General features: G+C 35.5%; 1 protein-coding gene across 2 annotated transcripts in view; it reads left to right on the plus strand.

Moving 5' to 3' along the window:
- Positions 1 to 14,554, plus strand: part of LOC139973033 (fibrinogen-like protein 1) — a 62,147-nt gene extending 47,593 nt beyond the window's left edge. Inside the window, exons 2-6 of one of the 2 annotated variants that reach the window (XM_071979381.1) lie at positions 3,907 to 4,212; positions 8,407 to 8,855; positions 9,547 to 9,858; positions 11,563 to 11,827; positions 12,914 to 14,554. In XM_071979381.1, the coding sequence (XP_071835482.1) occupies positions 4,206 to 4,212; positions 8,407 to 8,855; positions 9,547 to 9,858; positions 11,563 to 11,827; positions 12,914 to 13,176 (1,296 nt within the window). In that variant the 5' untranslated portion in view covers positions 3,907 to 4,205 and the 3' untranslated portion in view covers positions 13,177 to 14,554. Of the gene's footprint in view, positions 1 to 3,906; positions 4,213 to 6,774; positions 7,086 to 8,406; positions 8,856 to 9,546; positions 9,859 to 11,562; positions 11,828 to 12,913 lie in introns of those variants that run through there. The other variant, XM_071979380.1, reaches the window with a different exon arrangement.
- The last annotated feature ends 675 nt before the right edge of the window (positions 14,555 to 15,229 follow it).

The raw sequence follows: 15,229 nt of genomic DNA on the forward strand, positions 1-15,229 counted from the left end.
TTTCAAACTAAGTAGCACATTTTATGTTGAAAGCGATCGTTAATGTGAAACAATAATCTTAAAAGCTCCACTCTTAGCAGAGTACTATAGCAAGAGAAAATAACAAAGTGTGTATCAGTCCTATAAAATTTAATATGAGAAATGTCAAAACTTCTAAATTACATATGATATTGGAATAACATCGTCCCCAGAGTGATAGAATTTCACACAAGTTTGGTTCAATTTGTTTAAATTAGTAAAAGACAAGCGTAATATAAGTTCCGAAAATGTTAGCACATTTCTATAATATTGTTGGTTGCAGGAAAAGTGTACTGCCGAGGCATATTACGATTTTTAAGTTTGTCAAGAGCCCTGGTTTGGTCCAGGACGATAAGCCGCTTGAAACTGCCGCATGTTACATAATATGATACAAACATGCTATCTTCATTATTGGTTTATATGAATAGAGCTATATATGTCATGAATATCTTCCCTGAACAGCTAAGAGATTTCCCAATTTACTGTTCCTTCACATACTATATTGGAGACATATTTCAAGTCTAAATATGACATGGTTGAGTCACACTCCTTAATTTTTTCGTTTTTTCCTTATTTATTACATTATTTATTTACTGTAATAAGCAGGGTTTTTGAAAATGCTTTGATCTAAGATAAGGAAGTACTTAACACGACCTAATGATGGCATATGGGGGTTTCATTATCAACATTGTAAATATTCTACCTTGCATATATATGAAGGAAAATACAATGATAAAGTAGATGGCTTCAGATACTAGTCGCAATATGATAATATAGATTTACAAAATGACAACTCCCAGTCACAAACTATTCTAAGATCTGTTATACAGATAAACCGAAGCTGATTGTAGAAATTGTGTCATGTCTTGTGATAATTTTTTGTTTTAAACAGTAAGGAATGAAAACGTCAGTCATTTTTTTCTCTTTTTTGTCTCGGAAACAGCGGATAAGTCAGCAGTTCTTGGTCATTTTGAATGCATCTCTATCGGACAAAAACCTCGATACTTCAATTCTCAAGAAGGCAAAGAAACCACTGTTCTTTCAATGCGAACATTAGAATGTTTTTGCTTCAATTTAAGATAATCTTTTAATGAAAACTTTATTGAAATATATGTCCATATGAACTATATTTCATGGATGAAATTATTTCAAATAAATTATGTAAAACTTACCATTTATAATTACAGTCCAACATTTCCGAGTCATCTTAAAACTATTCGAAAGTGAGGGGTATTGCTCTACCTAAATTGGAATTTTCGCCCTTCCCCAACAGGTCCTCCACGGTATCCCCCCCCCCTACCCCGAACCCCGAAATATCCTTGTTCATATAATAATACTGTGTAGTGTTCGTAAACTGGGTATGATAATACATTCATATGCAGGTGGATAATCTCCGATATGGGATTTTTTTTTTAAATTACAAAAAGGTTGTAAATATTTGAAACTTTCAGCCGATAATTTTTATAATGGTGTACAACCTATACAATTTTCTATTTTAATAAATCATATCAGTCTTTCTTTGTACAAATCAAACATTGGACTTAATTTGTTGATACTCCTTAATTGAATAGCTGTTCTGTTTAAAGTGTTAATATTTTTACTTGGCGTAATATCCTTCTTTCTCTTTGTTTGTTTGTATGTAAAGTATTGGACACATAGGATAACCTGTTTATTTCCACCCTGTACTGGTCGAACATCATCGTACAACATGACATAACAGCTTAAGACAAACAAAGTGTTAACAGAAAATTCTCTCTTCAATTCAATGCATTCTAATTAGCTTTTACATTTTACCTTGTTACATGACATAGCTTCAACGATTTATTTCGATGCTGAGTCAGTTCAAAAGTCATGAAAAAATTATAGGTTTGTATTGTTAAGATCACTTTTCCTGTGTTGTTGATTCTCATGTGCATTATGTGTAATTCGCTTTCCTAATAAGGACGTCGATATTTTGATGAGGTTTCAAGTATCGTGTAATATATTAGACACTACGACAATCAATTTTAAAACCACCTGGCAGGTTGTAAAAATACAATAGTACAGGCACTAGTTTACATGAGCCTGCAAATGATTTACAAACAGTTTTTCTCGACATAATGGAAATTCTAAATCGATAACAAACGCTGCAGTCGTTTTCCGGCCTGTGAAGATTTAACAACAACCGAGACAGTCAGTCTATGAAATGTTAGTCTAAAACTTTCGTGATCACGATTCTGTATTTCAAGTTCAAGTTTAAACACATTTCTCATATGAATGATGTATAGAAATATTTCCCAAAAATGTAGAACAAAAAATGTGTAATATGAATAATATTAGCGAAAACATAAATGTTTAACAATGGTAATGACCTAAATGAAGAAGGATTACGATATGAATCGGCTCATACATGAGAGAATAGGGCGAAACAAACTGCAGTTAGTAATGTAAGTGATTAAGTATGATTTATCGCATATATGACTTTGTGATCACTGCTTTAATGAAACCAGATATAAGTGAAACCTCTGAGTATAAATGCGAAATCACTTACAACTCGACCTCCCAAGGTCTTTTTGAGGGGAAAATATTCCGTTGCACTGTGAAAGCGATACAATACAACAATGCAAACCATATTCTTCTTCAATCGTTACGACTAGGAGATACTTTATATAAAACAAATATTAATCGATAGTCTTTCACCCTTGAAATACGAATCGATTATTTTAGTAACTGAGATGTGTACGGTACGTTTGTCCTCATTATAAGCAAAATACGACAAGGAGATAGTTGTCTGGCTAAAATTTAGAAGTCATAATAATGACGAATAAATGGCATATGTCTATACAGTTTTACAACTCGTTTTCGCGTTTTTACTGATCGCAACTAAAATATGGCGTCTAAATCACGGATGTGCAAAACGCGTCTGGCGAACAACTCTTCTGTGGCCCGCGAATAGGGCTTTTTAAAAACCATAATAATGCAGTCCCATAGCAATGAGAGATATGATTTCTCTTGCATGTAATGCCATATGTCCATTTTCTGTCATGAGAGTAGCTACAGTCCTAAAATTTAGCGTCACATGTATTGGTTACAAAATTATAATGAGCCAACCAGATCAATTTCGTTACGAAACCACTAGTCTTTATTGATGTGATATTTCTGTCAGAAAAGCTTTAAAATATGGACAGCATATACCATTCAAATTATATGTAAGATATTAATCAAGAAATGACTGTCAGATTAAAGTGCCGCAAAGGACGAAAAATGTGGTGAAATTATATTAGACATCTGCTGGTTGATATCTCTGTCCTCAATTCTAGGGTGTGATATTTCTCACAGTTATTAAAGATTATTGCGTTTCAAAGTCAAATTCCAATTTCCAGCAGGTTTCAGTTAAATATTTAAACAGCCGAAGCATTTTTTCCAAGGAATTAGTTAGCTAAAGAAACTAGAAAAGTGTGTACAATTGCAATGTCAGATATTCCATTCTTTTATGTAATGTAAAGATATATGCCATTCTGCTGTGTAAAAGTGACATAATTTCGACTATATGTTGAGGTTTGCAAATGAAAAGGAACATTTATGCAGCGGAAGTAACAACAAAGTTTCTTTGACATCTTTTTTTTTTTTTTTTTAGCAATTAGGAAAGTGTCAGGTTTTATTATATTTCAAACGTAACTAGTAACAGAAAGAGTCAAGTAATCCGAAATGGAATTCAGTGACTCACTGCAGTCACGACTTGACCTCTGTTCCTCGAAGTGAAAGAACACAAGGTTTGGAATGTAATACGTGGAATTCATGTAGAATGATGATTACTTATTTCTTGTATCAGTCTGCATGTTTCAATATTTCTTAAGAGTTAAGATATGGAAGCTTGGTTATTAATTATCCCTTTCGTTTTGTTTTTAGAATGGTTCATTGTACGTGAATCACAATTGTACAATGATGGTTAAATGTACAGATGGGCTGATCAGCGTGAATGAAGGATACAGTTGTGATGCTAATGCAGTCTGTGAGAAACGCAGCGGTGAACGCAAGTGTTACTGTACTAGGGGTTACCAAGGTAACGGACAGACCTGTAAGCAGATAACTGACTGCCTGGATCTGTTTAATGAGGATGTCACTACCGAGGGTCTACACCCCATTAAATCGATAAAATGGAATACATCACCCTTTGACGTATTCTGTGATATGACTCACGGAGGAGGATGGACGGTAAGTCTTGTGTACGCATACATCAATCAGTCATTTCTGAGTATTAGTGGGTTTATGTGTATACATTAAATCATATAATTGTACAATTTATTTCAGTAACCGGCTGCTTAGGTTTAAACTAGGTATTGTTGCAGGGGCGTATCCAGGGGGGCCCAACAAGCGCCCCCCCCCATTGGCCGTCACCAAAAAAAAAAGTTTAGCCAAAAAAAATTTAAAAAATGATGACGACCTTAAAGTGAGATGTCGGTGATCGCTCAACCCCCCCCCCCCCCTCCCGTATGCTTTATTTTTTGTTTGCCAAAAAAAGGTTCTGGCGAAGCTCGGCGGCATAATAGTTTTAGAAACATAGATGGTAATTGTGTTTGTATTATCACTATAAACACTAAGTGACATGCCAGCCATACTAAATTGTGCATTTTGTGTCCATATTTACTGGAAATGTTGCTTATTATTAAGGTCGAAAAATGGATCACATATGGCCATGGGCGGCGATCCTGGGGGGAAGGGGGATATATCCCCCATGAAAATGGGTGGAGGGGATGTAATACACCATATCCCCTCCCCACCAAATGCCAGGGATAAGAATATTTTCATGCCTACATTTATGCATCATCGTTAATGTACGGCTCTTTTTTAGCTTCATTTCTCGCCTACCATAAACGCAGTGCGATCTTTTCAAATAAAGCGTCTTTATAATGCAAGAATAGTTGACTGTAGGCTTCATTGGCCCTATAACAAAAAAATGTATTATCGCGCCCATGGTATTGATATAGTACATATATGCACCCTCATAGTATTCATATAGGCCCTATAGTAGGCCTACACACGTACATGTTCCCTCGAACAGCTGAGAATCTCATGTTACCAGGGTAATGCTTAATACGTTTCACCTGGATGCCCTAGCAATCGGTACCTAGGAATGTAACTATGTGTAATTGTGTATTGCATGTGTATAGGCCTATAATAGCCTGCATCAGGCCATTTTCTTCATCGAATAATATAAAAGAGCTCTCGAACATTCTAACGTTGCGCCTGAAACAAGATTGACAGGGGCAATTTTCCCAAAATAACACCCGAAATTAAAAAAAAGGTATTTTGGATCCTGATTATGAGATATTTCGGACATGACATCCCTATTTTAAAGTTGGGTATATGCCGCTTGGAAACCTCGGGAAGTGCCGTTTCCGGCCATCTAGAGGGTTTGTTAATCCCAAAATTTTCTTGTACGCTTCGCGCCAACTTATGGTGGCGCTACGCTTAGATAGTCAACAAGGTCATATCCCCCCCCCCCCCCACTCAGAAGTACGGATCGCCGCCCATGCATATGGCACCATTTTGCATTTCAGCCCTTCTTCGAAAGCAAAAATTGTCCACCCCTCCCCTTAGACCCATCCCCCAGGACGGCGATCATTCATGCCTGACGCCCCCCCCCCCCCTATTGGAAAATCCTGGATACGCCCCTGTTGTTGTAGTAGTGAGCTTGCGTGATTTTACTGTGGGAGTAATTATTGATGACATCATACACAATAAGTGATATATTTTAATATTACTATCTTCATAACAGGTCATCAAGTCCTTTATTAGCTCTATCAAACAAATTTTGTTTTATTCAAAGACGATCAGTCTATATGAGAATGCTTTAATGTACCCCCTCCTCCATGTTAGGTTTTCGTAACCCCCCCCCCAAAAAAAAAAAAAAAAAAACCAAGATTTTTACTCACTACCACTAGATTTCCATACCAAGTTTCCACGTCCGCAGATCATTTCCGTGGCTGAAAACCTCGGTGCCAAATATGCCCCCATATTACCCCAGGTTTATAAACGGTAAATATTGCCAATGTTGAGTATGGTCTAATAGCCCTTCCCTCTCTTGTGATTCCAGCAATGTTAGTTACATTTTCTACTGTGTTCTTTGTTAATAGAGCAATGACGTGGTGAAACGGGTTCTCGGTTCCGCTTACGTTTAATAATCACACACAAAAATCAATTCGTGATAATTTTGCAGGATTTCCCGTTTCCGAACATATCAATCTTTATAGACATTCTGTGAAATACCTAAAATGTACTTTAATTGCCTCGAACTTCAAATCCGTAACTGAACATTTACGGAAAAAAAACGATTAGAGCTTTCGCATTAAGTGTTGCACCACCGGCCTCAACAAAGACTTAAGACCTTTAAACCTAATGTAATGAATATAAATAAATATATATATATATATATATATATATATATATATATATATATATATATATATATATATATATATATATATATATATATATGTATATATATATATATATATATATATATATATATATATATATATATATATATATATATATATATGCCTTATGCATTACCGAAGGTCAGAAATCCTTGACAATATTATGTGAAAAACATATATAAAGCTAAATTTTTGTATTTCCAAGACTACTTATCTTTCTGATGAATAGATGTCTAGATATCTGAAATTACATACTTCAAATCTACCGTATATCCATTGTAACACGTATTGATCTAAAATGATTTTTTTGCAATAGGTTTTCTATTGCCGCACATCTTCGAAAGAATGAAAATCCTTCAGAACACAACGAGAAAATATACATAAGGTGGAATTGAGGATTCACAAGAATATTTACGTTTCTTCCGCAATGATGGATAAATGTGAATTTGCACAAAAGAAGATATATGCAATTTCAAGTGGTTTTCTAGCAAATCTCATCTTTTTTCTTTAATATTCGATAGAAGGATTTAGCAAGTTTTTACAGATTGCATATTAGGTATAACAAAATAGGAAGGAAAATGAAGCTCCATAAATGTCCCATTTTTATAATTCTGGTGATAAATGCGGCGATTAAAATACTGGCAAAAGGTAAGACGCTTTTAACTTTTTACTTGATTCTGTGTCAGCTTCAAATTTCATTTTGTGAACTATCCGTTCATCCAACAGAAATCATCTTTGCGATAAACTGTCCTCGTATTTCTTTCAGGAAGATATTCATCATGTATAACTAGGCCTATGGGGATGTAAGTACATAGTCAGTAAATTGAGTCATTTCATGACTTCTAAGTGACGATAATTATGTGTATTTAAACAATTCTAACGAGTTACAAATTTGAGTTTAAACTTGAATTGGAAGCCACACGACGTGTATGTTTTAATCCATAACACCTTGCGGGATTCTCCCACATTGTGGTCGCTTAAGCGTCGAACAAATAACTGATTATTATTATTATTATTATTATTATTATTATTATTATTATTATTATTATTATTATTATTATTATTATTATTATCATCATCATCATTATTATTATTATCAATTGAAACGAGTTGTTCCATCCTTCGCAAGTACTAGCATCTTAGAGTCAGGGCTTGTAGTTAAGTGGTTTAGGGAGGGGTTAGGGTTGGGCAGTGGTGTTCTCGGATATTTCGATGACTGAGCAAGATTGTTTAATAGTATTTCAATACCTTGTCATCACGGCATTGCCTATGGCGAAGCACGTTTTCATTCTCAAAGTTGGTTGTACTTTGTAAATGCATCTGGCAATTCCAGAACAAATGAGCACACATGAAATTCAGTAGAATTGTTTTCGTTTTTCTTTATAATATTAATTATAACTTCTGAAAAAGGAAATTCCTCGGACTAATTTATTGTGAAAAGCTGTAGAAGTGTTTCAAAAGAATGAGTACGTTTTCATATGCTTACCTGATTATGGATAATGGATTTCCTCATATTAAACAATACATGATATAAACAATTCTTAAATGCTATTGTACGTTATAGTCGTACGCTATATAATCTTCAGCCTGGTGATTTTGTAATTAAACAAATATTGTCATATATTTGAGATGTATAATGGGACAGAATAGATCGATAAGGCAAAGGCATTGTATTCAATAGTCTAAACTTACAGGTCAATTGATTGAAGCCTTGATAGCTAACTATGATCTTAAATCTTGTCTTATTTACTCAACTTTGTTCTAAGTGACTTCCCTTCTGTAAGATGGAACATAATACATAATTCATGTTTTCTATGATACACAAAAAAATGAATCATTTATATTCAATCAAACTAGAACAATGTTTGTATATGAAAAAAAAAACGAAAGTCCATCTTGGTTGGAATTTGCGAAGGGACGAAAGTTCTTCTGATATTTGGTATTTCGATCTCCTTTTCATCTAAAACAGAGGATGGTTCCGGGATCCCTGGTTACTTTAAATGCACCAACACCAATACCAACGCTGTACCAGAACTTCCAACTGTTATTGGTCAGGAGGACATTAAAACCAGTGATAGCATGATGGGAGAGTCAACCATCACATCATCAGATCCCACGAGTAGGACGAGTTGGAGCACAATTAATGTTGAAAACATTAAAGGAGACACGACTAGCGCAATGTCCACCGAAAAAGACGTCGGTGTTACAAGTGAAACCACCATCCAAGAAGATGCAACTACAAATGACAAACCAGGAAGCACGGCGAATAGTGGAACCACCTACCAGGGAGGAAAAACAACTCAAACAGTCACAATAACCTCATCAACCAACACTGGTACTGCATCACTAACAGTTCCCTCTACACAGAAAAGTATCGGGGAGAATTGTTTTCTTCCAGGGGAGAATGTATCTGTTTTGGTGAGATAAAAGTTATTTCAAATTACAGGACTGTATTTAAACGAAATTAGTAGGATTTTAAATCAAAAGAGAAGAAATTCGAAAGATAAATTTTACATTTGTTTTTTATTATTGTCCCTCTCCACCTCCCCCTCCACCTCCTACTCTCTCTCTCTCGCTCTCTGGCGCTTTGAATACTAGAAACTTGTGGGTATATGGCTCTGTAAAATGTATGCATGCATACATTCACACACACTTGGGCTTTCGTTACATCGCTAAAAGGAGTTTGATGGTAACAACTATTGTGTGGACCTGAGGATGCATTTCGTTGGCAACATCAGTGTAGTTGACTTACATGATAGGGCAGGGCAATAACGTGTGAACGATTAAGGACCACCGATATAGAGCAGAAATTACATTTATATAACGATTCTTAATCACCAATTTTCTTAATTTTCTTAATCACCAATTTTATTCTCCAATTTTCAAAACGATTGATTCAGTAATGCATTAGAGACGATCAAATCCATTTTTCGATGGATTTTGCCAATTATATAATTAGGTTATGCAAGCAATTAATATTCACAATTGGATGAATACACGGATTGTTGGAGACGTCCGCAATCAATACCGCAGTACGCGTTTTCACAAAAAGGCCTTAATTAGTTTATTAGTGACCAATTTAATTATGGTTATTCTTAATTTATTTCAGACAGGTTCTTTTCTTGTGAACAACGACTGTACAGTAATGTATAACTGTACTGATGGACTGATAAGCGTGAACGAAGGATACTCTTGCAGCTTACATGCAGTATGCGAGACGCGCGAAGAAACACATAGGTGCTACTGTAGTAGTGGGTACCTTGGCAACGGGGAGGAATGTACCATTATACAAATGGGTGACTGTCTGGATGTGTTCAATGCTGGTTTCATTACTGATGGTATATATACTATCAAACCAACTAACTGGAATGAACCACCATTTGAAGTCTTCTGTAATATGACTGATGGAGGAGGATGGACGGTAAGTCTAGTGTGACATCCTATAGTATAGACGATATATTGTATATGTATAATATGACCGACGGAGGAGGGTGTACGGTAAGTCAAGTATGACATCCTATAGTATAGACGATATATTGTATATGTATAATATGACTGATGGAGGAGAATGGACGGTAAGTCTAGTATGACATCCTATAGTACAGACAATATATTGTATATGTATAATATGACTGACGGAGGAGGAGTATGGACGGTAAGTCAAGTATGACATCCTATAGTATAGACGATATATTGTATATGTATAATATGACTGACGGAGGAGGATGGACGGTAAGTCTAGTATGACATCCTATAGTATAGACGATATATTGTATATGTATAATATGACTGACGGAGGAGGATGGACGGTAAGTCTAGTATGACATCCTATAGTATAGATGATATATTGTATATGTATAATATGACTGACGGAGGAGGATGGACGGTAAGTCTAGTATGACATCCTATAGTATAGACGATGTATTGTATATGTATAATATGACTGACGGAGGAGGATGGACGGTAATTCTAGTATGACATCCTATAGTATAGACGACATATTGTATATGTATAATATGACTGAAGGAGGAGGAGGATGGACGGTAAGTCTAGTATGACATCCTTTAGTGTAGACGATATATTGTGTATAATATGACTGACGGAGGAGGATGGGCGGTTAGTCTAGTATGACATCCTATAGTACAGACGATATGTTGTATATGTATAATATGACTGACGGAGGAGGATGAACGGTGAGTCTAGTATGACATCATAATTATATGTTATAGATGATATTTAGTACACTTTTGGACGAGAATGATACATGGTAAGTCTATGATGTATTCTTAATCGATTTACGATGTATTCGATCTATTACTATTACACTTAATACATACACGTTAAAGTCCTATATGATACCCGGGACTTCATAGTCTCTTTGAAGTGCTCCACGACAGGATCCCTGGAATAACAAAACAAAAAATTATTTAACTGGGAATCATATTTAACCCCTTTAACCCCTAGTATAGACGATGTATTGTATATATATATATATATATATATATATATATATATATATATATATATATATATATATATATATATAAAATGACTGACGGAGGAGGGTGGACTGTAAGTCTATTATGACACCCTATAGTATGTGCGATATATTGTATATATATATATATATAATATGACTGACGGAGGAGTATAGATGGTGAGTCTAGTATGTTCAACCTATAGTATAGACGATGTACTTTATTTGTTTCATGTTTAATATAACTGAAGTAGGGAAATGGGAAATATTTATTTGTTGGGTTTCAGTTAAAATTATTGTGGTTCCGGTTAATTTTCTTTATTCAGCTGTTTAAATTTTGGATACCTTAAAAGCTCTATAAACTTACCTGATAAATAGCCTACCCTGGTAGCCCAACACAATTTAATATCGGCTCATAGGTCCGAGTAAACTGCTTCGAAAAGAAAAATGCACGGTACTGAAGCAAGGCCAGAGAACGGACATTTTTCACTAATTCAAGTCAGTACAACAACCTCCATCGTCTTTGTATTTGCTTCGTTTAATGTGTGGTATCAGTTAAATTTGAAGAAGCAGTGATTCCTGAAATAAATTGCTTGAGTCATGTTGCCTTTGCTGCAATGCTTTTTTTAAATTTCCCTTATTTACCAGGTCTTCCAACGCCGTGTCGATGGTTTGGTTGATTTTGATCGTAATTGGACAAGCTATAAAGAAGGCTTTGGTAAGCCCAATCACGAGTTTTGGTTGGGTAACGACAAGTTGTATTACCTCACCAATCAAGGTAAGTATCAACTCCGAATTGATCTGGGGAATAGTGTTAGAGATCACTACTTCGCTCAGTTTCAAACGTTCCGCATCAACGACGAGAGCGATAATTATCGCTTGTCTGACCTAGGAGCTTTCGACGGAACAGCAGGTTCGTCAATGTTCAAAGCTTTATGTCCAACACTATGGTAACTGCTTTTTGTGTGTTTTTTTTTCCTTTGCGAGATGTCGTTGATGTGTTGAAGCAAAGGGGAGGCTAGGAAAGGAAGGGGGCAAGCAAACTGTTCGGGATACAAAACTCGGAAGTGCAAAACGCACCTGTCTTTGAGTGCACATCATTGGAAAAGATATGAGCTCGAAAACACAATAGGAATTTCAGTTCATGAAAATTTTGATTTCACTTATAAAAATACAATTGCGAAACATGTGATCAAACATTCATCATAATTTTTATCAAGAGAGTATCGACCGATTGGGCTTCTTCGCGGCAGACTGCAGTGACTAGCTGACAATGTTCCGAAAATAACGTCCAGATACGCACTTGGCTGTGTTCGACTTGTTTAGGATTTCCCTGGTTCCAGTGTAGTCATATATGTTTAGACAATTCGGTTTCTTTCTCATATCTCTGATTTCTAAAGGATTTGTGTGTTTGTAGCATCTGGTTTTGAAGGGGTACCTTAAACGACCTATGCACGAGGTTGGGTTTTTTTTATCTGAAGTAAACGTTGCTTTGTATTCAACGTTATATATATATATATATATATATATATATATATATACATATATATATATATATATATATATAAATATATATATATATATATAAATATATATATATAGATATACATATATATATATATATATATATATATATATATATTTATTTATTTATTTATTTATTTATTTATATGTTAGACAAGGAAGAGAGGAAACAAACTTCGAACAGTATAGAATATACCATCACAGTGAAATTACAGGTTTGTTGTTTGTTTAAGAAACATATTACCACAGTAATATGCAATTATATCATAACATGAACGAATGACTGAAATAACATATCGTTTAATATGTCATTATTGTACCATATCTGTGGTGTGTGATATGTAGTCAGAGTTGTGTTCTGATGTGTCACGGTTACCAAGCAGTGAGTACACATGTGATACAAATACTGTATCAATCGTTACACTCGCGTCTCACAAGGTCTCATTGCGTGAAACTTTCTTCTTTAAATTCACAGTTCAATTTAGCGAAGGCGGCATAGCTTTAAGCTATCATCTGAACACTTTCTTCAGCACCAGCGACAGAAACAACAGAGAAAGTCCCCAAGATTGTCTGCAGGAAGCGTATGGTGGCTGGTGGTTCAAGGGCTGCGGGAAATCGAACCTGAATGGTGACTATCGGTACTCGTTTCAAAGTACTAAAAGTATCAACTGGTTTGATCTCCCTGGAAGCTGGTATAAGATTATGTACACGGAGATGAAGATTCGTCCTGCAGTGTAGATATTATATGAGTTTGTCGTGTCTAATTGGATCCATTAGACACAGTCAAACGACACTGTACGACACATACGAACATTCAGCTTTGGAATTCAGATTTACAATCCGTAAATAGAGGAAACAAATTCCTATAGTTTAAAAGCAAAAGAATAAAGGATTATCATTCGTTACATATTATTCGTGTTGATAGTTGTTACAATTGTGATTTTTATCATAGTTAATGTTTAAACCCACCAATTAACTTTTATTCATGTTATTACTATGAAGTACCAGGACAGTAGTCGAGTGTATCACATCCGAGTCAAGTCTGGGTCCAACGCAGGGCAGTTCTGAGCCTCGGGCACCCTCGAGGACGCCAACCCCAAGATAGCAAAACTACCACTCTATTACGACATCATATAGCTGATGCTGCTCTTCCTATTGTAACAATCTACTCGGGGAGGAGGGGTTCGTCTCGAGAGACAGGAGACACGCTACGTCTTCGTAATAAGTGTCACTTTCTGATACTGAAAAGTGTCCTTTGGCAATTATAGTGAAATAGTGGAACACTGAAAAGTGCACAAAGTAATTTCGCATTGTCAGGAAGCTTTTCGATTTTGTTTGTCCCTCAAACCAATATGACATGCCTCGTTGCTCCTTGAGATCCCCCTCTCCCCCCCCCCCCCCAAAGTTCATCTCTAATTTGCCTTTGACATGGGTAAAGCTTTCTATCTACTTCATCAGTTATGAAAAGTCAGATTTATAATTATATGGAAACATTCAGGTGTCATGAAAAGGTATACCATATTAATTTTAAGACTAATATTTGATAAACACAGTATGGATTCTTGGTACGTAGTGTAGGATGGGAGTGGGAGAGGGGAATTAACTGGTGTAATTGTTATGACGCAACCGAATCCATAAGCCAATCACATGCACGAATCAAAGATGATTTAACTTGTGTAATTAAAGTTACACCTAAACCTCTTTACGTTAGCTGTGTGTCTATTCATATTGTATGTACCATATCAAATGTTAATATATTTGTGCACCACCACTTATAAGTCATCCTCAAATGTATGTCATCATGTTCCACAATATTTCTGTTGATTTAGTTTATCTTTGTCATTTGCACTAAACCTAGTAGACCGTGGATGCGGTGGGGAGAGATGGGGGAGAGGTAAGGCAAGGGTGAGGCAGAGGTGGGCAAAGGTGGGGCAGAGGTGGGGCAGAGGTGAGGCAGAGGTTGAGGTGGATTATATAAGACTATAAGCCATATTATGCTGGATGCAAAACATACATTTTCGGAAGCGGGACTGCATATATAAGTACGTTTTCGACACGAAGAATCTAGATGTACTTAACACATCTCTCTCTCTCTCTCTCCACCTTCCGCTCTCTATATGTCTCCCTCTCTCTCCTCTTAATCCCCCTCATGCGAGTATTGATCAGACGCTGCTATCATTTAATATGGTTTAAACTATTGCTGCACTTCACACACTGTAATTGCAATGCGCTTAAGCTGTTAACTCTTGGTAGGCCTTCATGGCAGTGTGGACGTTTGTTGATGTAAGTAATGTAAAAATAAATGATATATGTGCACCTACGCTCAATTACGTTACATATTGTGTGTCATTTTTATTAAAGGAATTCATCCAAACCTCTTCCAATTCTGGTTCTCCCAATACCACAAAAATGAAAAAGCATAAATAAATAAGACAAGGTCTCATAATTCCTTCGGTATTAAGTCAAATTGGTCACAGTCGGTATTTATTTCACAAATCTAAATGGCAATAGTTACATTAGTATACTAGAATCAATTTGATATGATTAAATATTTGAGATTAAGAAATTCCATTTCCCTAAACGTCAACGAAAATGAAATGCCATCAATATATTTTTTTTCTGTTCATCCGTGCACATCAAATATTCCTTCTGTTATCAAATAACAAATGTACCTTGTGGTAACAAAAAGCACATTTTTTTTTCAATTTTTAGAAACTGAATTTTCTCTTTAAATATTCATTGTCTTCCTTTCTGAAACATTCATATTAGTAAGCAAAACAAAAGACACTGA

Source organism: Apostichopus japonicus, chromosome 9 (assembly GCF_037975245.1).
Source record: "Apostichopus japonicus isolate 1M-3 chromosome 9, ASM3797524v1, whole genome shotgun sequence".
In the NCBI taxonomy this organism is placed as follows: Eukaryota; Metazoa; Echinodermata; class Holothuroidea; order Aspidochirotida; family Stichopodidae; genus Apostichopus; species Apostichopus japonicus.